Source organism: Naegleria lovaniensis (assembly GCF_003324165.1).
Source record: "Naegleria lovaniensis strain ATCC 30569 chromosome Unknown tig021, whole genome shotgun sequence".
Taxonomy (NCBI): Eukaryota; Heterolobosea; class Eutetramitea; order Acrasida; family Naegleriidae; genus Naegleria; species Naegleria lovaniensis.
Genome location: NW_025407843.1, coordinates 247,096 through 270,181, shown reverse-complemented (window position 1 = coordinate 270,181; position 23,086 = coordinate 247,096). Strand labels below are relative to the sequence as shown.

At 36.8% G+C, this 23,086-nt stretch overlaps 15 protein-coding genes across 15 annotated transcripts; 8 read left to right on the top strand and 7 right to left on the bottom strand.

The window, feature by feature from the left end:
- Positions 1-395: 395 nt before the first annotated feature.
- On the bottom strand, positions 396-2,411 carry C9374_004530 (uncharacterized protein; the record flags this gene model as incomplete). Its single annotated transcript, XM_044694180.1, has 3 exons — positions 396-659; positions 724-2,230; positions 2,287-2,411. The coding sequence occupies 3 exons, from the start codon at positions 2,409-2,411 to the stop codon at positions 396-398; spliced, it is 1,896 nt and encodes a 631-aa protein (XP_044548872.1).
- Positions 2,412-2,875: 464 nt separating this feature from the next.
- C9374_004529 (uncharacterized protein) lies at positions 2,876-3,595 on the top strand (the record flags this gene model as incomplete). The annotated part of the gene is made up of 1 exon (XM_044694178.1): positions 2,876-3,595. The coding sequence occupies one exon, from the start codon at positions 2,876-2,878 to the stop codon at positions 3,593-3,595; it is 720 nt and encodes a 239-aa protein (XP_044548871.1).
- Positions 3,596-4,418: 823 nt separating this feature from the next.
- C9374_004528 (uncharacterized protein) lies at positions 4,419-4,849 on the top strand (the record flags this gene model as incomplete). Its single annotated transcript, XM_044694177.1, has 2 exons — positions 4,419-4,536; positions 4,602-4,849. The coding sequence occupies 2 exons, from the start codon at positions 4,419-4,421 to the stop codon at positions 4,847-4,849; spliced, it is 366 nt and encodes a 121-aa protein (XP_044548870.1).
- Positions 4,850-5,134: 285 nt separating this feature from the next.
- C9374_004527 (uncharacterized protein) lies at positions 5,135-6,159 on the top strand (the record flags this gene model as incomplete). Its single annotated transcript, XM_044694176.1, has 4 exons — positions 5,135-5,144; positions 5,445-5,797; positions 5,905-6,048; positions 6,115-6,159. 4 exons carry the CDS (start codon positions 5,135-5,137, stop codon positions 6,157-6,159), a joined length of 552 nt encoding a protein of 183 aa, XP_044548869.1.
- A 93-nt stretch (positions 6,160-6,252) lies between these two features.
- Positions 6,253-7,508, bottom strand: C9374_004526 (uncharacterized protein; the record flags this gene model as incomplete). Its single annotated transcript, XM_044694175.1, has 2 exons — positions 6,253-6,931; positions 7,009-7,508. The coding sequence occupies 2 exons, from the start codon at positions 7,506-7,508 to the stop codon at positions 6,253-6,255; spliced, it is 1,179 nt and encodes a 392-aa protein (XP_044548868.1).
- A 258-nt stretch (positions 7,509-7,766) lies between these two features.
- C9374_004525 (uncharacterized protein) lies at positions 7,767-10,385 on the bottom strand (the record flags this gene model as incomplete). Its single annotated transcript, XM_044694174.1, has 3 exons — positions 7,767-8,659; positions 8,779-9,152; positions 9,250-10,385. 3 exons carry the CDS (start codon positions 10,383-10,385, stop codon positions 7,767-7,769), a joined length of 2,403 nt encoding a protein of 800 aa, XP_044548867.1.
- A 103-nt stretch (positions 10,386-10,488) lies between these two features.
- Positions 10,489-11,226, bottom strand: C9374_004524 (uncharacterized protein; the record flags this gene model as incomplete). Its single annotated transcript, XM_044694173.1, has 1 exon — positions 10,489-11,226. The coding sequence occupies one exon, from the start codon at positions 11,224-11,226 to the stop codon at positions 10,489-10,491; it is 738 nt and encodes a 245-aa protein (XP_044548866.1).
- A 1,141-nt stretch (positions 11,227-12,367) lies between these two features.
- C9374_004523 (uncharacterized protein) lies at positions 12,368-13,275 on the top strand (the record flags this gene model as incomplete). Its single annotated transcript, XM_044694172.1, has 2 exons — positions 12,368-12,449; positions 12,527-13,275. The coding sequence occupies 2 exons, from the start codon at positions 12,368-12,370 to the stop codon at positions 13,273-13,275; spliced, it is 831 nt and encodes a 276-aa protein (XP_044548865.1).
- Positions 13,276-13,337: 62 nt separating this feature from the next.
- C9374_004522 (uncharacterized protein) lies at positions 13,338-13,676 on the top strand (the record flags this gene model as incomplete). The annotated part of the gene is made up of 1 exon (XM_044694171.1): positions 13,338-13,676. One exon carries the CDS (start codon positions 13,338-13,340, stop codon positions 13,674-13,676), a length of 339 nt encoding a protein of 112 aa, XP_044548864.1.
- Positions 13,677-13,803: 127 nt separating this feature from the next.
- On the bottom strand, positions 13,804-14,325 carry C9374_004521 (uncharacterized protein; the record flags this gene model as incomplete). Its single annotated transcript, XM_044694170.1, has 1 exon — positions 13,804-14,325. The coding sequence occupies one exon, from the start codon at positions 14,323-14,325 to the stop codon at positions 13,804-13,806; it is 522 nt and encodes a 173-aa protein (XP_044548863.1).
- Positions 14,326-14,859: 534 nt separating this feature from the next.
- Positions 14,860-16,761, top strand: C9374_004520 (uncharacterized protein; the record flags this gene model as incomplete). Its single annotated transcript, XM_044694169.1, has 3 exons — positions 14,860-15,255; positions 15,299-15,765; positions 15,843-16,761. 3 exons carry the CDS (start codon positions 14,860-14,862, stop codon positions 16,759-16,761), a joined length of 1,782 nt encoding a protein of 593 aa, XP_044548862.1.
- A 38-nt stretch (positions 16,762-16,799) lies between these two features.
- On the top strand, positions 16,800-17,908 carry C9374_004519 (uncharacterized protein; the record flags this gene model as incomplete). Its single annotated transcript, XM_044694167.1, has 3 exons — positions 16,800-16,832; positions 16,878-16,995; positions 17,055-17,908. 3 exons carry the CDS (start codon positions 16,800-16,802, stop codon positions 17,906-17,908), a joined length of 1,005 nt encoding a protein of 334 aa, XP_044548861.1.
- A 411-nt stretch (positions 17,909-18,319) lies between these two features.
- C9374_004518 (uncharacterized protein) lies at positions 18,320-18,823 on the bottom strand (the record flags this gene model as incomplete). The annotated part of the gene is made up of 1 exon (XM_044694166.1): positions 18,320-18,823. The coding sequence occupies one exon, from the start codon at positions 18,821-18,823 to the stop codon at positions 18,320-18,322; it is 504 nt and encodes a 167-aa protein (XP_044548860.1).
- Positions 18,824-19,044: 221 nt separating this feature from the next.
- C9374_004517 (uncharacterized protein) lies at positions 19,045-21,881 on the top strand (the record flags this gene model as incomplete). Its single annotated transcript, XM_044694165.1, has 2 exons — positions 19,045-19,542; positions 19,605-21,881. 2 exons carry the CDS (start codon positions 19,045-19,047, stop codon positions 21,879-21,881), a joined length of 2,775 nt encoding a protein of 924 aa, XP_044548859.1.
- Positions 21,882-21,934: 53 nt separating this feature from the next.
- Positions 21,935-23,078, bottom strand: C9374_004516 (uncharacterized protein; the record flags this gene model as incomplete). Its single annotated transcript, XM_044694164.1, has 6 exons — positions 21,935-22,214; positions 22,368-22,460; positions 22,540-22,552; positions 22,631-22,699; positions 22,820-22,882; positions 23,030-23,078. The coding sequence occupies 6 exons, from the start codon at positions 23,076-23,078 to the stop codon at positions 21,935-21,937; spliced, it is 567 nt and encodes a 188-aa protein (XP_044548858.1).
- Positions 23,079-23,086: the final 8 nt, after the last annotated feature.

Here is a 23,086-nt window from a genome sequence, read left to right as displayed (position 1 = left end):
ATAGTGTTGTGCGGTGGTTTCAACCACTAACGACCATTGGAGAATGCTGCCCTTTATTGCATGTTGGAGATGGAATTCCTGGATTCCACTTGTTGTTCTTGTCAGAACTTGTGCTGAATTTGGAGAATCGATATTTTACCCAGAATTCTTCTCGTTCATGCACCGCCCCAGATATCGCATCTTTCTTTCACAGTATACATACAGATAATAAATGATTGAAATACTGGGGGAACTTTTTCAATTTTTATTTTTCGATAGGCGGAAGGGTTAATGATTGCAGGTGATGACCCAGAGCTTGCTTTCACAATTTTTTTGATGTGTTTGTTGCAAAGAAACGAACGAATCATGCAAAAGGTTGAGAAGAAGAGCAACTATTAATAAATAGGTTAGAGTTCTCAAATCTCAAGGGCAGGATGGACAGCATGTTCAGTGGTTGGTGCAGCCTTAGTAGACTTTTGTCTCTGTCTTGTACGTTTTTCCTTATCGACACTGGCAATGAATCCATCTAGAATTAAAAACGCAATAATGCACATGACAAATGAAACCACTAATAAAAATTGAATGGTTACAATTTGTAGAATAATTCCAAAGGCAAATCCAACTGCTGTGGAGATGGACTGAACAAATCTGAAAGCTGAAAAAGCTTCACTTGTATGTTTCTGAATGGAATAAATTGTTATGGAATGCAAAATAAATGCGGTGATTTCAACGAAAAGATCCTACCTTCTTATAGTAATTTCTACTGCCCAATATTGAATATATTGAGTTCATTAGAAAGGCATCAGCTCCTCCAAAAACTCCCATTGTGGCAAAAAATAATAGGTAAATTTCGGTTGAAATTTCCTTATGCTTGGCATATTGCCCCCAATAAACCATTTGGAACGACAATGCAATTCCTAGTGCGTGGATGACCATTGACATTACCATACTTGCTCTTCTTCCGATAAAATCATTTAACTTTCCAGAAATCAACGCACACAACACCTGAGAGACACCAAATACAATCATTACCCAACCTATTCTTGATTTACCAATGATTGGTGGTAGAGATCCATAAAAGAATGATGCAGAAAACCCAGAGTAAATGCTAATGAGCGAGAATATGAGCATCTTTTTAGAAAGGAGAACGAAAATGCTACCCTTAACAAGCTTTAAAAATTCAACTCCTTGCTTCCTGACAAAATCCATTCTCTTTTGAATACTTGAAACTTCTGAAGTACGTTCTTCTGTGCTTGATGATGTGTCAGTTTGGTTAATATTTGGAACAAGAGAATATGGCTTCATGGACCTAAGAGTAAACAAAGACAGCATTCCAATTACACACAAACATCCAAGGATAAAGAAAATAGAAAAATTGGAAAAGCCTGCAGAAATTAAGGAGCCAGCCAATAGGTTTCCAGCAATGAAGTTCAATTGATAAATTCCAAAGAAAATTCCACTATAAATCCCCATTAATTCAACAGATCGAGTAACGTTGTGAGAGCTTTGTTCTTTTGCATTATTATCTGTTTTGTTAGGTTGAATGGGCGACGCAATTTCGTCGTTATTGATTTTTATCTCCACCATGTCAGCATCTCCTGGAATAGAATGGGAAATATTAATAATATTACTAGAATCTCCTTTTTCAATGGTTTCAAGTTCAAACTCTTTTGATGTTAAACCAATCTCTGTGGTTGTTGTTGTCGTTTCAACTTGTTTGCGATTTATCACTTGCGAGTAATTGGCAGACAATGTCAGTAAACTTCCTTGACTGGTCCAAAGCAAAGCGGCACAAAAACCATTATACGCGGCAGTTAGATATAATAAAGCAGAGCTTTCAATTGCTGCCGAGAACACAAACAAAATATATCCAGAGCTTCCAATAATGACTGTAATTTTTTCTCCAACTAGTGTGCAAAATGAAGGAGAAACAAAACTTGCAAATGCAAATGCTGTATATAAAACAAATAAAGCAATAAATCCCTCTTCTTCCCTGATTGTAGTTAAGAAGTTTTGAGTTGTTTCATATGAACAGAATAATAAGAAGAATGAAAATCCAAGATTAAATACATTAAATAATCCCTTATCAACAAGAGTACACTTGGACAACTTAGATATAAGTGGGAAGAGAATGAAAGGAGATTTGCTCGAGCTGCTTTTGAATTCTTCACTGCTTGCAGGCTGTTCAGCACCGTTCTCTCCATTCGAGAGAGAGATGTTATTAGAGTAGTAGGAAGCATCCACAGAGTGCCTTGGATAATGTTCGTTGTTATACCCTCCGGCTGAAAAGAATAAGATGATGCATACTGCTCTTCGTAAGAGCCATCCGAAGAGTCGTTGAATACTTTGTGTTCAGTTGAATGCATTTTCATGATGGACTGGGCTGGGGCGTTGGCAGTGCTATCTCCTGGTTGGTGAACAAAATCGTGCATTTTTTTGAGTTTGGATTACCTCTAAAAACAGAAATTGTTGGAACACAACAAAAAAGGTCAAACGATAAGAGAAAGTCAAAGGTTAAAAATCGAATCGATGAAAACTCATCAGATTTAATTGGATTCCCGTTCAAAGCTCCTTTAAAAATTAAACAAAATTCAATCGCCCACCGTGGGGCTCGAACCCACGACCACAAGATTAAGAGTCTTGCGCTCTACCGACTGAGCTAGACGGGCAGACAATTCGTTATTTTCACATGTGTTTAGGAAGAAAACAACTCGTAGAAACCCGGTTATTTTTAAGTTTCAGTTCAAACATTTGATACAAAAAAAATTCCTCCATGCTCAAGAAAACAAATTATTAGGAACGTCTTTTCTTGTCCACAACAAAAACTACCTCTTTCATTTCCGTACGGTCCTTTTCAGTTGGTTTAGAACCGTACCACTTTGTATCCCTTCTATCCATGACTCCTTCCAACCTTTTCAACAACAACAACACTACTCCTTTTCCCGGTACCATTCCTTCTTCCGATCACCATGGCTACTTCTACTCACCTTCTTTCTTTCAACCCTCTCCTCCTTCTCTTTTAGATCAACAACAAAATTGCAAAAGGAAACGTGACGATTATGAAACATCTTCTCTTCCCCACTACTCATACAATACTAATGAGGACTATGATGCTTTTTCAAACTCGGATAGCGATTACGACGATGAAGAAATATCATCATCCGCAACAAATCCAAAGACGATTGCATCATCACTATCAGACACTAAATTAGAACATCCAGATCGGAAACGAGTGAAAGGCTTTGACAATCAAATTTCATTTCCTACCCATCATCACAACAGCCAAACATATTTCTCTTCACCACCTCCCCGAACACTCTTTTGCAACCAAGCCTCGCCAAACGAGAGCGCAGCTCTTTCTCGATTTAATGCCATGAATATCGATGATGAAATGGGTGACGATGAATTTGCAACCGCCAATCACGAAGAGCTCCTTCCAGAAAGCCTTCTCTTTCATGCGAACCTGTTGACTTCTCAAATCCTTATGCTGTGCAACAGTTCGAATACAAACGAAGACAAATGTACAACCACAAGCTCAGGAAAGCTCAAGAAGGAGAACGTCAAGAAAGAGAACTTTTGGCTGCTCTTCAAAAAGGAGAAACAAACTTTAAACTAAATCCTGTACTGAAATCACTTCACGACCAACGTCAACACAATAGGTCATCGTCATCAGAATAAACAGGCTGAAATAAGGCGAATTTGTGTTTTCTTCCCAATTTATTGAATGATTTCGAACTTCTGAGAGCGAAAGGGCTCTAATTAAAAAACCTCAAAGCAAAATTAGTGCATTTTAATTTGATAATGTTCTCCAACAACACTAATGACAAATTTATGGTCTTTCCATAACTTCGTTGTGATGCTTGGTAGCTTTTGCCCACACGTAGAGAGTTGAGTAAACTAACAAAGCTGGACCAGCATCGACAAGCAATCTTCTAGTTCTCACCCACAATCTTTTTGGTAATCCATCAAAGAAATGTTTGAAAACATGCTGATGATTTGGTGAAACGTGTCTATGAACTCTTCCCTTCAACATCTGATTGATTAAATTTGAATATGTTCGGAGAAAGTAATTCATTATCATCCACACCGAAAAATTCATTATTCGTTATTTAAAATGATTGAAAAGTCATCGGCAACAATTTCGCATCGTCATACGTAACAAACAAAAACCAATTCCAAAGTGTATCAAACAATCGTCATCAATTCCACAAATTGTTGTAGCAACAAAAACGCCAAAGCACAATCCGTTGCAATAAATGAAACCAACAATAACACCCACCTTGATGATGAATTTTTTTGGACTTTTACAATAAAGAATTGTAGGGTGGTCTAACGAGTAAAGAAAGAGTGAAAGAGTTACTCCTGAGAGTAAACATTAGAAAATGTTCTTGATTTAATGTTAGTTGCCAATACATTGTGTTCAACAATTTTAAATAAAAATGGTGCGCCTGCGAATGGGCGAAAAAGCCTCTCGCTTCACTCTTCTGGCCGTGTTTTCAACTATGTTTGCGGCAAACATGTACGTGATGGGAAGAGCCATCTCAGGAAACCCAATCCGTAGGTTTGATTCAATTTGTGGAATACGATTATCATTTTCCGATTTGTTTGAATATTTACAATAGGAATTGAAGGATTTGAAACAAAAGAAGAGGGAAGAAAGACACTTGCAAAACTTTATCAAATTGATAGTTATGAAAAATTGAAGCAAGAATTTGTGAACTCTTTTTCGTCATCTTCTCAGTCAAATTCAACAGAAGAATCTGAAAGCTTGAAACAAATGTCACCAGAAGATACCACAGAAAGGAAAAATAAAACAAACCCAACTGTAGAAGAAGATGACGAGTCTTTTTACATCAAGATTAAGAAATAGAACTAGACTGATATTTAGAAAATTAGAAGATGCCTATGAAGCCTCTTATTTATTGAACGTTTGAGTTGGCTGTTTGCATGAAGGAACTTATTGTCGTTATTCTGACATTACTATTGAATATTATGCTCCATCAAACAGTAAAAGGTTATTAAATCAAGTTCCCTTAGAGATAAGTACCTTCGAACGAGTTCCCTTTTCACTTGTTACAATTTCAAGGCATGATCTGTCATACGTAACCACAGCGTTGAAAAGTGACACTGCAAACTCATCAACATAAAACAAAAAATGAGCGGAGGTAAGTGAAACTGATCGTACTCAGTCTTGGTGTATTAACTCATCTCCAATTCTTATGAACGATTAATAATAACCCTATATTAAACTGTTTGAATGATTGATCACTTGCTTCCACCCAAAATCATATTGAAAATGATTTCTTAAAAATTTATTTTTGAATTTTCATCATCTCAACGTGATGATCTTGATTCTCCTTATGAACAACAACATCAATTTTTTATACATTCCTTCGTTTCATATATTAATTAATATTACAATCATAATGTCCATCGTTGATGATCATTCAATTTTATCCCCAAAGGCCATCACGAATCCATTAACGAAATTCTTCAGAAAGACACTGAGGATGAATCACTCAGAAAATACAAGGAACAACTTTTAGGTGCTGCAGTCAAGGGAGTTCCAAAGACTGATGACCCTCGTCGTGTTGTTGTAGAGACATTTGGATTGAAATTCCCTGACGGAGATCATCCAGATATCATCAGAGAAGTTGAAACTCCAGAAAAGGTTGCCAAATTAGAACACGAACCAATTAATATCAAAGAAGGAGTGAAATATCAATTTGTGGTTACATATAGAGTACAACATGATATTGTTCCTGCCTTGCACTTTGTTAACACTATCAAGAAGACTATGGTGACTGTTGATCAACAGGTATGTTGTGAATGCTCATTACGAAACCGATGCCAACTTGTTGTTATCTTAATTGGTTGATTTACCTATTTTGAATCATGATTCCTATACTTAACTCTGTACTGCAGAACACAATGATGGGAAGCTATGCTCCACGTGTTGAGCCATATACCTACAAGTCACAACCTCAATATGCTCCAAGCGGAATGTTGGCTCGTGGATCATTCAAGGCCAACACCAAATTCGTTGATGATGATGGAAACACCCATTTGGTACGTAATTGACTTTTCTCTGGCTTGAAGAATTCATATTAATGGTTCATTCAATTCAATGATTAGGAAATGAATTATAACTTGGTAATTAAGAAGGATTGGACTGAGTAAATCCTGATTTAATTTATTTGTGAATAATAAAACATGTTTTTAATGTAGCCATTGGGTCCATATTTTGACAGGGCATTTTGCAAGAAACTTTAATTAATTTACAAGCTTCTTTGTCTTAGTAGTTGTTGCTTGTAACTTGGCTTTCAATTCTTGAATGGAGCTCAGTAGTTTTTCTTGTTCTTTCACAAGCAAACTGAACTCTTTGGAATCCTTTTCGGAGTTGTAGCTACTATCGCTAACAAAAGAATGAAAAAGTCCTGTTAGGCCCTGAGAGCTCTTGGGACGTTCATGTTGACTCGACGAGGGCCTTTTGTTTGTGGAAGGTGTGGAGGGACGTTTGGTCGTTGAGGGAGTAGACGGTCGCTTGGTCATTTCATAAGAAAATCTTGCTTTTACTGCAGATTCTCGTGCCTTTTGTTCCTCTCTAATCTTACTGGCGTTCTGTATCTTTTGTTCTGCCAGCTCTTTTCTTTTTTCCTCAATTCTTCTTCTTCTCTTTTCTTCCTCTATGGAATGCTGAACTTGTTTATAATTGAGCGGTTGGATGATGTCGAAAAAAACTCTTGAGTTGATGGGTTTTGGTTCATCTTTCTTGGTTTGAAAGGTAATTCTGGGCTTGACAGGAGCCTTGTTTTCTTTTTTAACCTTGTCTTCTAAATATCGTTGTCTTACTTTCAGACGTTCTACAGATTTCAAAATTTCATTCTTGTCTTTGAGTGTAATGTGTGATTGATCTGGTGGCTTATAAAGTAGTTCATTTTCAGCTTCAGAGCTGTTATGAATCCTCGTTGGAGTGGGTTTAGCAAAAGGTGATGGAGAGGTGGCCTTGATTTTTGACTTCTTCCTAACAGCTCAAATTCAAGCTCTTCATCTCTGGAAGTGTGAGAGGTTGTTTGTGGGGTTGTTATTCTGGAACGAGTTGTTGTGGTTGTTCCTTTGACAAGATTTGATGAGCGAGTTGATTTCTTAGTTTTGTCTATTTCCGATTGGGCAGAGACGTTGTATGAAATTTCCGTTTGTTGTTCGACCGTAGAGTGATCGTTGAAAGAGCAATCTTTTTCGTCCGATGTATATTCATTTTGATAAGAGTGTTCCAGCAGAATCAGCTGGCTATGGTCCCATGAATTTTCCAAAACATTGTTATTAGATTTTTCTGTATTTTGAAGTAATTGAATATCATCTAATTCTATTAAGGAGGAGCTGCTCATGGTGCTTCTAGGAGAGGAGTTACTTCCTAGAGAAATTACCTCCGCTTCATTGAGAGACAACTGTTCTTCCCTCAGGCCGGGTGTTGTACTTATTGAATGATTCAGACAGTCCATCAAAACTGAAGAAGCAGATCCCTCCATGATCATCAAAGTTATGCAATATAAATCCTAGGACAGTTATAACCAATTTCGGCCGCTCAACAGAAATTGTAGAGAATTTATCATAGAAGAGCGGTACTTTTTTTTGATGGCTATCTCTCGTCGATCCAATGAGTCCCTCAAGAAACTAAAACTTGACTCGATCAAAAAGGTTGAAGCAACAAGAGTGTCACTACAGATCGACTGAGTTATTTGATTCAATGCCGAAGCTATAAGGTGTTGGTGTGTTCCTTGTTTTCTTCACCAAAGACCAAAATTGAAGACACTTTCTGTAATTTTGGGATCATGTTTGATTTTGCTTGATTGATGAGAGTGTTGAAGACGTGTTGAGGATGAAGATTGATCTTGTGGTAATTTCTCTTCAGAGATGTCATCATCAATGTCGTCGTTCTTATTGTGAAGACCGGAAAATAAGCCTCTAAAACTGACACTTCCTCCATTCGAAGAGAGCAATGAAAAGGATTTTTGATGACCTTTTTGTTCTGGAGCTCCTTGTGTCGTCTCCTTGGTTGAACTTGTAGATTCGAGTTCTTCATCATGAATGGGGAGAATAGGTTCTAGAAGACCCTTAAATGATTTACCAACAGAGAGTAATTGTCTATGAATTTCAATGACAGGATGTATCTTCACTGTCTTTTCTTGCCCATAGAGCTCCTTCTTGATTGAAATAAGCTGATTCAGAACTTTTTCTGAATCTGGCCGATCTCTTGGATTTTGACTCAACATGGAAATGATGAGCTCTGCAAAACCACTGTGATAGTTCTGACATTTCGTTCGAATATCCTCATAGAACTTGCTTGAGTTTTTCATCACAGAAATGAAAGGAGAAACGTCTAACGTATCACATGACATGGTTTCAAGAAAGACAATACCAAGTGACCATATATCTGATGCATAAATATAATTCATAAAGAGTGAGTTACAGGTTTGAGGGGATGAGGGTTGTTGGTTAGATTGTGGGAGGCTTTTGGCGCTTTGAGGAGACTCGCAAATGTCTTTAGCTCCAATGTGACATTCCGGAGCTTGGAATTTCTTGGTGCCAGCAGAGGAGAGTGTTTCGTTTAAATTAGAAAAAGATCTTAAATTATACACGAGTCCATAGTCTCCAATTTTACACTTCTTACCCTTATTCTCTAATCATGGCGAGTCATTTGAAAAAGTGTTGTGTCATATTCAAGCAAATATTAATAGTGTGAGGAAGCGATAAGAATTGTTATCCTGTGTATCAAGCAACTGTGTAATTAGCCCTTACCTAAAAGTATGTTCTTGGGCTTGATGTCTCTATGCAAAAGCCCATTATTGTGAAGATGATTCAATCCAGCTGCCATTTGAATAAACAACGAAAGTAAATGAGCTTGTTGTATGGATTGATGTTGTTGTTTATGTTCCAATATGAAATGTTCTAAATCTCCACAATCTAGATATTCCATAACGAGACACAAATCAAATAATGATGTATAATCATCCGCTTGCTTTGAAAAATAAATATCCTCAATTCGAACAAGATAGGGGTGATGAATGTTGCGAACAGGCCAAAATTCAACTAGTGCATCGTTTGCATTGTTAATATTACCACAGGCAATTTTCTTAATTGCAACAATGGTATTATTTGATTTTCTTCGTGCTCTGCAGGAAGTGGCGAACAAGAATGTTTCAATGTATGTTAACATTAAGTGATTAGAAATTTCATCATTATTGCTCAGAATAACGTTGATTGACCTACCTATAGACCCTTCCAAATGCTCCAGATCCTACACACTCCAATAGCTCATAATGTGTATCCTCATAATAATTGTCCGTATCTGTTTTCTTGTAATCAAAATTGCTGTCATAAATATTAACAGGTTCAGAAGGGTGTGCTTTGGCTGCTCCTGACGTGATAAATGAATCATCAAAGGAAATGGTTTCAAAAGAATGATCAGAAAGTGAAGCACTACTAGACTTTCTCAATGAACCAGTTTCATTTCCTTCTGGGGGCAATACTAATTTCATTGAAAGAGAAATAACTCCAGTTTTGTCCTTTCCACGCTTCAGATTGAGCTCTATGGCGTTCACTGATTTTGAGCGAAAATCTAATAGTCTATTGAGATCATATTTACAGTCACCTAAAAACGATACATGTGGATTACATTTAACCAAATAGTTGTGAACAAATTCAGAAGCTCTAGAAATATTATCTAATTGAATTACAACATGAGGAAGTATCTTTTTTGAATCCATAGCAGCATGTTCCAACGAATTGAAATTAGAATTATTTCCTAAACCTGATTTACAAATATTTTGCACTTGATTTAGTTCATTCTGTGAAAGTGGAATAATTAATAATACCTTCTCTCCTTTCCAGTCGAAAATAAATCCATCAGAAAGGGGAGTTTTTCGAATACGCGAGGATTGAACAGAAGGTAATTTAGAAAGATCATCCTCTAAAAGTTCATCCTCTTCTTTAGGTTTGACACTAATAGTCAAGATGGTGTCAAATATTGATGCACTAAAATATTGAGTAAAACTCAAATCGCTTCTTAGAGATACTTTTCCAATTTCGAATTCAACTCCAATTGCATTGTTTGGTATTGTGATGGATGGTTTTTTTTCTTCAGCATGTTCATGAGAATCGTCAGACGTTTTGACGCCAATAAATTCCAGTAGGCTTCGTCTTCTCGAATGCCTTCTGATGGTAGATGTTTCATCGGATGTTGTTATGGTAGACGTTTGTAGTGCTGACGGAATTGTTGAATGGGATGTATCATGTTTGATCATCACTGACTCGTTTTGATCAACAACAATGGGTTGTTCGTGCTCGTCGGTTTTTTCATCGGATCCTCCTTTCAGTGGTGAAAATAGACTTCGCAATCCAAACATTTTTTCAAATGTTCATCATCTCGATCGTTTGCTTGTGAACTCGAACAGGTATTGACACCAGCTATGCTCCTTTATTTACAAGAATGAGCATCCATGTGAGCGACTATTGCCCATAGGGTTGTTGAACTGGTCTATATCTATCATTTGCACCAGGAACATATTCCACATGCACACCTTCGAATAACTTTTCAAGGGCTGGAATTACGTTACTCTCTCCAAAAGCTTGCACCAGATCATCAAAAGATACCTCTCCATTCTGGGCAATGTATCCATAAACAATGCTTATCATGTCTTCTGATGGATGGGCGGCATGCATTTGATTTTGAACTTCTCTGGTTCCTTTTGGTAAAGGCCCATACTGATAATGGAGGTGGGCTACAATGCTATCTAGCATGTGTGTAGTAAATTCGTTGAAATCACTAATATAGGACATGTTAGCTCCCAAAATATACCTAGCTGTTGTTTTATCATCACATCCAATACTTCCGAAAACTCGAACAAACATGTTTGGCTCAACTTCAAACTTTTTAAAATCAAAATAAAATCGTACACAAATCCTGCCAGTACCATCATCAATAAACAAATCAAGACGATTTGGAGCTTTCTTGGTGGATTTGATAACCTGTCCGACAACAGTAATTTGGTCAATAATCTTTTGTTTTGGAGCGTCCGAGATATTTAACGAAAATTTTGTGAGTGAAACGGCTTTGCTGCAGATTACTTGACGAATATTTAGGGGTATTACTGTGAGTGGCTCTTTTTCTTGTTGTTGGCCTCCGAGATTGTGTCCAGATGTGTTGTGAACGTCGGAGCCATCATGATCAAGTTCGTTGTTGTGCATTTTTTTTGGAAATTGGTAAATTTATTTCCAGCAAACACAAGAAAGCTTTTTAAACCGCAGCACTAGGAAGTTCTTTCATCATTCAGGGCTAGGTAATAAAAAGGTGTAAGGTGAAATTTACAACAGGTTCTTCGTTTTCCAATTCTCATCGCAACACAGTGGATATAAAAATGTTGTTACTTCAAATCGAAAGGGAGCATGGTCTAGTGGTATGATTCCTGCTTTGGGTGCAGGAGGCCGTGGGTTCGATTCCCACTGCTCCCCATTAATTTTTATTTGTTTTGTCTCACCTCAAAAAATCTCCAGTTCTCTTTTGGGACCACCCTTCAAATTCTCCTCATAAGAGAACGTTCTTGGTGCCAACGTATCTTCTCACTTCACGATTCCGTTTATTCGCTCCTGTCACACAAAACTCCTGTCAGCAACGTGTCATCAAAACGTTCAATTTCAATTCTATTATTATTTCACACTTCAAAAAAAGTTAAATCACTCACCAACTTGTCTGTTGATAACTGATTCGTTAGCAACAATTGGATCCCTTTTGAATGACCTCCAGTTCATTCCAACAACTTCACAACAAGCAAAAAAACCTCATCACTTGCATTCATCACCAATCCATGTCGCCTGCTCATTCTTTAATGAATCAACACAATTGCTCTAGTCACTCGATTGTCACTTACCACTCTCCGACGTGTTTTCCATGGATATGGATCAAGAAAAGAAATGTGCAGTGACTAATCCTTCACTATTTCTAAAATGTAAATTGAAAAAGAAAATTCAAGACGAGTTCTCCCATCAACTCCATGGCTCGAATCATTGATGTTTCTATTCTGTGCATGTTTCATGAATTGTATTGAATTTTGATCAAAAGAGTGTGGAGTTTAACAATTTTGATAATGAGTGGCCTTAATTGCAACCGTTGAATACATTCACACCATGAATCAAACGAAAGGACGAAATTGGAAATCGAAAGATCTTTAGAGTCGCTCGTTGTAGGATGTATATCATTTACGTGTACCATAAAATTAGTAGAACCTATAGTTGAAAGCAAATACAGGTACTACGACCTTTGTAAAGATTTTTTTTAGTGTCAGACGAAAGTACGAGTTTTCTGTTTTAATAAATCAACAAAAATTTCAAAATGCCTGCACGCACCAGTCGATTCTTCTCTTCATCCAACACATCTTCATCATTAAAGAAAAGACAAAAAGCTGAATCAAGCAGTGAGGATGAAGATTTTGATTTGATTTTGGATGATACCGATAGCGAGGATGAATTTCTGCCGCTGTCTTCTTCCAAGAAGCAAACCAACAAAAGAAAAATACCAATTCATCAACGGCTGCAGCTTCTTCATCGAACAACAAGAAGCAAACAAGCAATAACAGAAAAAAGAAAAAGAAGAACAGTTCAGACGAAGAATCGAGTAGTAGTAGTGATTCCGAAGAAGATAATAAAAAGAAGAAGAAAAAATCAAAAAAGACGATCAAGAAAAAACAACTCACAGAAAAAGACAAAGAAAAGATGAATAAGCTTTGGGAAAGATTTGTTACTGGTAAACCACGATTATTAATTGGATGTCATGTAGCGTTTGGTTCGCAAGGAATTGAACATGCTCCATTAGCAGCTGTGGCGAATGGATGTTGTGGAGCATTTGCACTGTTTTTGGGAAATCAAAAGACATATTCACAAAAAGAGTACACAGACAAACAAGTTTCGAAATTTATTGAAAATTGTAAAGATTTAAATTTTGACAGAGAGTATTTATTGCCACATGCAAGTTATTTGATCAATTTAGCAAACCCTGACAAGGAAAAGTTGGCTAAATCGAAAAATCTATTTCTAACAGAATACAAAAAGTGTCAACAATTAGGCCTCAAACGGTATAACTTTCATCCTGGATCTACTGTAGGAGAAACAACCGTGGAAAATGGTTGCAAGCAAATTGCAGAATGCATTAATTGGGCAAATTCACAAGTAGACAATGTAATATCAGTTTGGAATGCGTTGCGGGAAGTGGAAACACAATTGGACATAAATTTGAACAATTGAAAATGATTATTGATCATGTAGAAGATAAGAACAGAGTTGGAATATGTTTGGACACTTGTCACATGTTTGCTGCTGGCTATGATCTACGAACGCAAGAAGGATGTAAAAAAGTATTTGATGAATTTGATCAGATTGTTGGCTTTAAGTATTTGAAGGGAATGCATCTTAATGACAGCAAGGAAAAACTCGGTTCCAAAAAGGATAGGCATGAAAATATTGGAAAAGGACATCTGGGTTTAGAGGTTTTTAAATACATTGTCAATAATCCAAATTTTAGAAACATCCCATTGATATTGGAAACTCCGGATGGAAATTATGTTGAGGAGATTGCACAACTGTACGACATGTACACGGGTGAAGAGGACGAGGTTAAGCCAAGCAGTAGCGAAATTAGTGATTAGGTTGGTCATTATCGATAATAGAAAAACATTTGACGGTAACCAACAAACGGTTTGAATTTATTGGCTAATCAACTCACGAACTGATTGGTTACTGCAAAATTGCAAAACTTGAATAGATTTAAACTCTCTATCCGTAAATATCAAAATATCTTCTCTTCTTGTGACGACCATACTTCTTTCTCTTGTTCCATCCTTTTCTCTTGTTATGTCTTCTCTTCTTCAAATTGTTTCTTCTCTTGTACCATCTCTTTCTCTTGTTATTCTTGCTCTTGTGGTGCCTTCTCTTCTTCAAGTAATTTCTTCGTTTCTTGTGAAGGCTTCTTCTCTTACCACGACCATATCTCTTTGTCGAGTGTTTATGATAACGGTGATAATACTTCTTTCCTCTCTTCTTATTCCATCCCTTTCTCTTGTGGAATCTTCTCTTCTTTTGAGCTTTACCCTTCTTATTAAACTTTCTAAATCTCTTTCGACCATACTTCTTCCAGAACTTTCTGCCCTTGAATTTCTTTCCTCTGTTTTTACGACGTCCATAGGTATCTAACTTTCTAAATTTACGAGAACGTCTTTGCTTTCTCCCCTTTCTTCTTGCAATGTATGTGGAAAGAGTATTGCTTTCTGCAAGAGTTGATTCGGCAGAGCAAATCATGAGGACAGCCAAAGACAACGCAAGCAACAACGCGAGTACTATAAACTTCATTCTTGTAGGTGATTTGTTTTTTTGATGATGGAATTCTTCTAATGGATGCCAACGTAAGGGTTTAATAGGAAAGTTTCAGACCACAAAAATAGAGGAAGAACTCACCAAGCTTTTGTTAAGTTTGGGTCAATACACAAATATGTCCGAGTATAAATTCAGATCATCTACCTTTAAGAGAAAAAGAAGAGGAAGCTATGATCAGAATGTTCTCTCCAATGGAACTTGCATTCTAAACTTCGCACAGGTGTTATATGGTTTTTTTAGTTTCTCTTGACCTCTCTTTTTTTCAAAGGATTGTTAAGGTATTTTGTGTCTATGATGAATTTCCAGTCAGTTGTGCAAACAGTCTGCATGAAATGGCATTCATGGCACTCCGTGTTGAACAACACCAGAATGTATTTGCACGTGGCAACATGCAAGTTTCGATTTTCTGCCCGCGAGTTTTTCCCGCCATTCACTGGTACAATGTTTCATTATAAAAAAATGCTTGCAAACAACCTTTCGTCAGATGACCCAACATTGGAAAGGACATACAGAGGTCACCATGGAACGATCACGGGACTTAGCTTCTGTCCAAGTATGAAGAGAATGGCATCGGTTGCTATGGATTCAACCCTATATATCTGGAACTTTAAACCAAATCTGAGATCATACAAATATCAACAACATGAAAAGGGTGGAGTCATGTGCGTTGAATTTTCCCCTTTGACTGGAAAGTTAGTGGCTACAGGAGGAAGAGATAAAACTATTAGACTTTGGCAGCCAACAATTGAAGGAAAATCAACTGTAATTAGGGGCCACACAAACACTGTTCGGAGTGTTCACTTTTCAATGGATGGAAAACGACTCTTGTCATCTTCCGATGATAAAACTATCAAGGTAGGTGTTGTAACATTAATTGGTATGATACATTGTTGTGTAGTTATGGTCTATTGCAAACCAACAATTCATTCAAGTATTTTCTGGACACTCCAACTGGGTAAGGGCCACAGATTTCTCGCCTGACGAACGTTTAATCGTGAGTGGCAGTGACGACAAAACTGTTCGACTATGGGATATTAAATCTAACAAATGTATAATGACATTGGTTGAGCATGCTGACAATGTAAATGACGTACACTTTTCTCCCGACGGAAATTGTTTGGTATCTTGTAGCGTTGATAAGACAGTGAAAGTGTGGGATGTAAGACTGGCCAAAAAGCTTTTGCAACATTTTACTGGTCACGAAGACACAGTAAACCAAGTGAGCTATCATCCAAGTGGTGACTACATTATCAGTTGCAGCACTGATCAAACAATGAAGATATGGGACACACGTGAAGGAAGGCTGTTCTACACGATCAGTGGTCATGCCAGTCCAACAACTGCAGTCACATTTTCTCCTCTCGGGTAAGTACCTGCTTCAAAACGTATCTATTTCTAATTGATTGTCAAAAACAGTGACTATTTTGCAAGTGGAGGTGCAGACAATCTATGCATGGTATGGAAAACAAATTTCGACAAATCTCTTCCAATTACCTGTTCGAAAATAATTTGTCCCCACCTTTTTCAAATGTAAATACATACGCAGGAATTGAAGAAGATCAGATGGCAGAGCGACTGTTCATGGGAACTGCAGGTCATTCAGAAAGACCGACCTCGGCCCCTGCACAACCAAGATCTACTGTTCCAGTTGCTAACGGAAAACAATCAAGTTCAACATTTGTTAACTCCCAACCACCAGGAGCTACTTTCTCAAAATTACAAACAACCAATTCTGCAGCAGGGTCTTCCTTTCCTCCACAGCAATCACCTCAGGTTGCTAATAGACAACAACCACCTCAAATCTCTAGCGTTTCAAATTTCCAGAGTGTCTACTTCCCACCACCAATTCAAACAGATAATATTCCACCCTCACTTGCTAACACATTGGAGCATATTCTAAGACAGTTGGATATTATCACACAAACGGTGAAAGTAATGGAGGACCGCCTTACCCTTACTGAACATAAGCTCTCAAAAATGGAAATTAATCAAAAAAAGATAATTCAAATGGAACTTGCTAACCAAATTGCACACATGAACCACGTCCAGCAACAACAGCTATTTCCACCACAATCTCAGCACAACAACTTTCAGCCAAATTCCACATCTTTCAACACTAGATTACAAGAGACACCTATTCTTGGACCAACTCCTTCATTGACATCATCACCCAACATGTCGAACTCCTCACAAGCATCATCTCAACATTCATCACCTAAACCTGTCATTAATAACGATCATGAAGACTCCCATGATGACAACACCCTTCCCAAGCCTAGGACACCTTTATCTACTGTCAATCTTCCAGCAACACCTATCCAGCTTTCGTCACCGCTCTCCTTGCAACAAGATAAACAATAACAACTCGAAATAAATTATGAAATGGATGTTAATTAAAAATGCACAAACAACACACTGCACTCCGTTATTTCGTATGTATCCCTTTCAAACGTCCAAATGAATAATAATTTTTCAAGATGTGCGGGAAAAACAGTCAATTAGGTGTCTGTTCATCTCCTTCTATTTTTTCTGAGATTTGTTTTCGAGAAGAAATCGCGGATTTAAAATGTGGTAAAAATCACATGATGATAAAAAGTAGGTAAGAGCATGAGATACGAGGATAGCATGATAGATGGCGGTCTTTCTGATACCAGCACCATTGGGAAAATTATATGCCATTGGAAGAAACAATGAGGGTGCTTGTTCTTGCAAGGCATCGTCATGTTTAAACATTATTCAAAAGTGGAGACCATGCCAATTTAACATTGCATCATTAATTAATGAAAATAATAATAATGGAATGAACCTATTCAAACAATCCAATAGTACTTACGAAATAACAAATAAGAAGGAAAGACGAAAAGAACGACGAAAAATCGAAAGAATGGAAGGCAAAATAGAAAAGAAAAAATCAAACAAAAAAACCGAAAAATCATCGCAAGAACCTGAGCCGGTCATAGTAACAACATTTTGTGTGGATGATTTTTCATGTGGAAACTCTCATTCTTTACTGCTATTCAATAATAGGTCTGTGGTAATGGCTTCTGGTATTATTGAGTCTTCTCTCCTTAAAAAATCTCAATCTAACATATTTACACCAATCAAGGGATTAGCGCTTAAAGCAGGACAACAGAAATTCACATTCATTGCTTCGTATGAAAATTCTTTCCTTATCACTGTTGACAACAGATTTATAATGTTTCACACACCAACTAATTCTTTTGAATTTGACGCTCTCAAACAGTTTGGATGTGCAGAGATCAATGAAATTGCACTTAATGATCCCAATTCGTTTGCATTCACTTCTAACACAGGTCGAATTTATGTATTTGATGGCTCATCCTGCAGCTGGCAAGCAGGATGGAACAATGCAAAAGCAAATTGGATTTTCTTTGATGTTTTTTCTGCAAATTGTTTTAAGGCCAAATCACTTGCTTCAGGAAAAGTTATTAATTACTATACATCTTGGTTCCAAAGTAATCTGTCACATTTGACACAAGCTCGTTAGAAATATTTCCGTCCTATCTTTGCTTTTTTGAATATGACAGACAAAAGAATGTGTTATATTCTATGGGAAACAATAGTATGAATCAACAAGGAATTGGAAGTGACATTATCAAACAATCTACATTTTTACCACACACCCAGCTCAATCGATTAATGGAAGAAGAGAAGTTAACCCTTAACACAGTTCTTCATGGCCAATTTTATTCTGTCCTTTCGTTCCATAACTCGCTCTTCAAACCAACACCAGATTTACCTGATTATTATTTAGAGCCCTACAAAACAAGGTTTTGTCTGATATTTTGTTGGAGCCATCTGTGAATAGAAATGATTTCCATGGTTTCGATCGGTGACTCGATTTCCCATCTGTTGATGCTAAGAAGATAATATTGTTCAGAGCTTGACAGATCAGTAATTACTTCTCTATCTTGTATTTATCATACTCAGATAATTCTGCATGTAATAATAGTGGTTGTTGTTTCTTTGCAAATAAATACTTGAAAAACAGTTTCCAAAACTCTACACGCGCTCTCAACGTTTTTTTCCGAGATCTAAGATTCATATCAATTTCATTAAAGATTTCAAAATTAATTCTGGCAAGCTCGTCCATCAATACTTCTTGTTTATACTGCTCCTTTGCTGTCCGCAGCAACATTCTTTTTTGTTTTTGATAAAACAACAATCGTTCTCTCATCACTTGATTTTCATATTTTCCATTCTCCATAGATTCAACATTTCCGAGCATCACTTGAGTTTTATAGATTGACGATAAATTCAACATTCGGTTCCAAATATTATTGTGTATCCAATCCTCACATTTTTGTTTCAATTTTCGATAAAATCCAATGCTGTTATGATGAAGTACATGATTGGAATTGGCTCTCTTGAACAAAATTTGCCAAAGGGAAGGTGATGACATTTTTTGAGTTCATTTTCGCCCTACTGTTCTTGGGTGCTTTAGGCATTCATTGTGTGATTCATCCCAACGAACGTTGTTACAATGATGTATTGGTGCTTCTAATTAGAAAAAAATCAAAAAAATTGACCTTGCTGATTCTTCTGCAAGAATCGATTTCGGAGCAGTTCTTTGCTGTTATTTATGATATAGTAATACAGTTATTAAATCATTGAAGAAACAAAATGGGAAATTCTAACGTTTCACAAAAATTTGCTTCTCTTCAACCAGTTCCTCTTGTGGACACTGATAAACGATTTAAATTTTGGAATTTATATGACGGAGTTGTTCAAAAGAGTGTTCAAACCGATCAACGAAATGTATCAGTTTTTGAATTTAATTTAACGGAGAAGCAGGCTCGAGATTTACCAAAACAGTTCCGACAAAATAATACTGCGAGTGACTCCTCGGAAGGAGATGCTTCAGTTTCCTCTCAGAATACGAATAAGCCAAAGAATTTGTCTCCATTCGAAGAGGAACCTGCAAAAACCATTATTGAATGTGCAAGAAAAGGAATGAAATTTATAAAAACATTGAGACATCCCTCCATTATTAAGTATGTAGACGATCTAGAGATCAGCCCTGCACATTTCTATATTGCTACAGAGCCTGTGGTTCCTCTTCGATCTATTTTGCCAAATCTTGAAATGTCTGAAATACTTTTGGGTTTACATCAAATTGCAGTAAGTGTTGTAATTTTTTCTTTGTGCTCGATGAAGAAACATATTTTTCTATACATTCATAGAGCGCTCTTAATTTCCTAAATGAACAATGCCAAGTTACATTTAACAACTTGCATCTTGATTCGGTATATGTGACAAAAGATAAACAAATGAGATGGATGCTTGGGGATTTCCAGTTTGCTCTCGAATTCAATAATTTGGACAAGGACATATTTGAAAAGACAAAGGAGATGAGATATTCAGAAACCATCACTCCTGAAGAAGGAATGAAGAAATTTCAAAAATACACTCCTACCTGTAGAGATGTTTATGCATTCGAAAAGCTTGCATCAAAGATATTTGCTGAAATTGAAGAAAGTTGTAAAAAGAACAATATCTCCAATGACCTGACATACCAACATTTTTTGAAATTACCTGCCATCAAATATTGGATGGGTAAAGCATTGGAAAGCGAGCCTCAGTCCAGAGCTACGTTTTCCAGTTTCTTAAAGCTTAAGATTTTTGAACAGGATCCGCTCTGTTCAATAATGCTGTTTTTTGATGATATGAGATTGAAGAAGCCATCAGAAAAGGAAGCATTCTTTAAGGACTTAAAGTCTCACGTTTCCAAACTTTCACTTCCAGTTTTTAAGAATAGAATACTTCCCAGAATGTTGACATTGCCATTTGTCACAGAACCAGCATCTGGCACTTTTCTTGCACATTTATTCTCTCCAAAAGAGTCTAGTAAGAGAGGAGTAGAAGGAATTCTGTCTGGAAAAGACTACGAGGATCATATTATTACTTTTATCAGAAAATGTTATTTAAGCAAAAATTATAGTCTCAGAATGAGAATTCTACAAACTCTAGAATATTATCAAAATCAAATTGCTCCACAGGTAGCTATTTCTGAAATTATTCCTGAAATTATGCGTGGAATGAAAGACAGTAACAATGAGATCGTCATGTTCACTATGAATGCTTGTGTTTCATTTTCCAAGTATTTAGTGAGTCATGACAAATCTTCAATAGGATTGGAAATTATTAATAATCAATTTTTACCTGCTCTACACCATTATGCGGTTCAAAACTCCATTCCAAAGCAAGCAGTCACCATGGATGCCAGTAATATTGAATCTGTGATTGCTCTTCGATCTCATGCATTGTTGTGTCTGGTTGAGCAATGGAATATACCTGGAGTTCATAAGGGCATTATTCTAACGGCATTACATGCTAATTTGTTTGATAAGGAAATTTTCGAACTCAAAGTTCATGCTCTTAATGTCATTTTGATTCACATGTCTCGATTTGATCCAAGAGAATTAATGACTTATATTATGCGACCAGTTCTACCACTCACACTACACGAAAGAGAACAAGTAAGATCTAAAGCGTCCCAAGTTCTCAAAGTTGCCATTGAAACATTAGGAGAAGTTGATCTTTCTAAATGTAATCTTGGAATGATCACTTCACCAAATGATGGAATTTCAAATGTGACTCCACTTTTCCCAGCCACTTCACAAAAAGAACTTGTGAGGCACGAAATATTCACAGGTCAATCTCCAAAGCATGTGATACAATTTCCGAACGACACCAAAGATTCAGAGACGAATGTTTCTTCCCCTTCTCTGTCAGAACCTGCATCTTCTCCTAAATTTCAATCATCAGGATCACCACTTCCTCATTCTATTCATCATGTAGAATCAGTCAAGACAACGACACTACCTCCTGTCCGAGCAGGTAGTAGCATGAAACTACCATCATCCATGACAACAGCTACCCAGGATCGTGTAATATTGAACAACAATCATCCTGAAAAACAAGAGCCATCACCATCATTGAAAACTCATCACAATGCAGAATCAAAAGAAGACGAGGATTGGAATAGTTGGTCTGACAATGATGAACACACAGTAACTGTAGAAACGACCAGTACTAAGGTGATACAGAGCTCACCTTCTCATTCCATACAAAGCACAGAATCCACATCTGGTACTGTCAAGAAAAAGAATGTCCTTAGATTTGACTCGGATCACTTGGAAGAAGAAACTCTTCAAAATATGGAAGAGGACTCTGAGGATTTGTTTAAGGACTTTACACCAAAAGAGCAAACAAAACCATCCTCTCAGAAAATCTTAAAGAGTGCAACTTCTAAGAGAGCTACAACAAGTGGCAACAACAAAACAAAGACCACACCAGTTGCAACTTCATCTCCTCAACAGCAGCAGCAACAACAACAACATGAAGAAGAGTCAAAAGAATCAAACCTTTCCAAGATTCTCTCCGAGTCGGAAGCACCAGTGGATAATTCAGCATGGGATGAAATTGATATGTTTTCACAGATGGACATTAAGCAATAGTTTGTTCTATTTAGAATATGGTATTCAAATATATTGTAATTATTTACAACAAGTTACAATATCTCACAATTTTTCTTTGTTCCTGAATTTCTTGGGAAAAGGACAGCTCTGATGGCCTCATCAAACACCATCTTCACTCCTTGTTGTGTCTTGGCAGAACATTCCACATATTTAACAGCCTTAATTTCTGCTCTCAATTTCTCTCCAAGTTGTGCAGAGATGCTGTCACTTCCTTGTGACTTGTCTCCCATTTCACGTAAATCCACTTTTGTTCCGACAAGGATCATTGGGACGTTATCTGAATGGTGACTCACTTCGGGGTACCATTTAGTTCTGATTTAATAGATGAAATGTTTGAAAATATATTAATTATGTTGAAATAGAATTGTTGAAATATAATTGTTGTTAATATCATGAAAGAAGTGCAAACGAAATGATTTCTCCATGGTGACCAATCCATGTGTCATTTTGCTAATATATACTCACCTAATATTTGCGTAACTAGTTTCATCGACAGTTGAGAAACAAATGAGGAAAACTTGAGTTCCTGGATATGAGAGTGGACGCAAGCGATCATATCTGTTGTTACGATTGAATAATTTCATATGATGGCGAGTAATTCATTCATAATTTAGTTTGTACAACAACAACAACTTACTCTTCTTGGCCAGCTATATGTTGTCACAACAGCAATCATGATGAACATCACTGATGTCAGCTACGTTTCAAACCATCAACATGTTACATACCAGTATCCCAAAGTTCCAATTTCACTGTTCTACCGTCCAAATTCACAGTTGTTTTATAATTATCGAATACTACAAGAAGGTCCCACAGATAGTGTTAATGTTTTTCATTGGATTTGATTCGGATCAAAGTATGATACAAAAATGAGGAAATTATCAAATTCGTCATCATGATGTCATCTCAAAACTTACCAGTTGGTACATAGGTTTCAGGGAATGAGTTGTTGGCATAGACCCACAACAAACATGTCTTTCCTGTAATTGATTTGATTGAATCATTGTCAAACATGTTTGATACATTGGCAATTGATTTTGCAATGGATAAAACATTGTATAATACAAAAAGAAGGTAAATTGATGTTACGGAGTTGATGTCATGATGAAGTGGATATTGATACTCACCCACGGCACCATCGCCGACCACCACAATTTTCATTTCCTTGCTGCTCATTTTTTTCT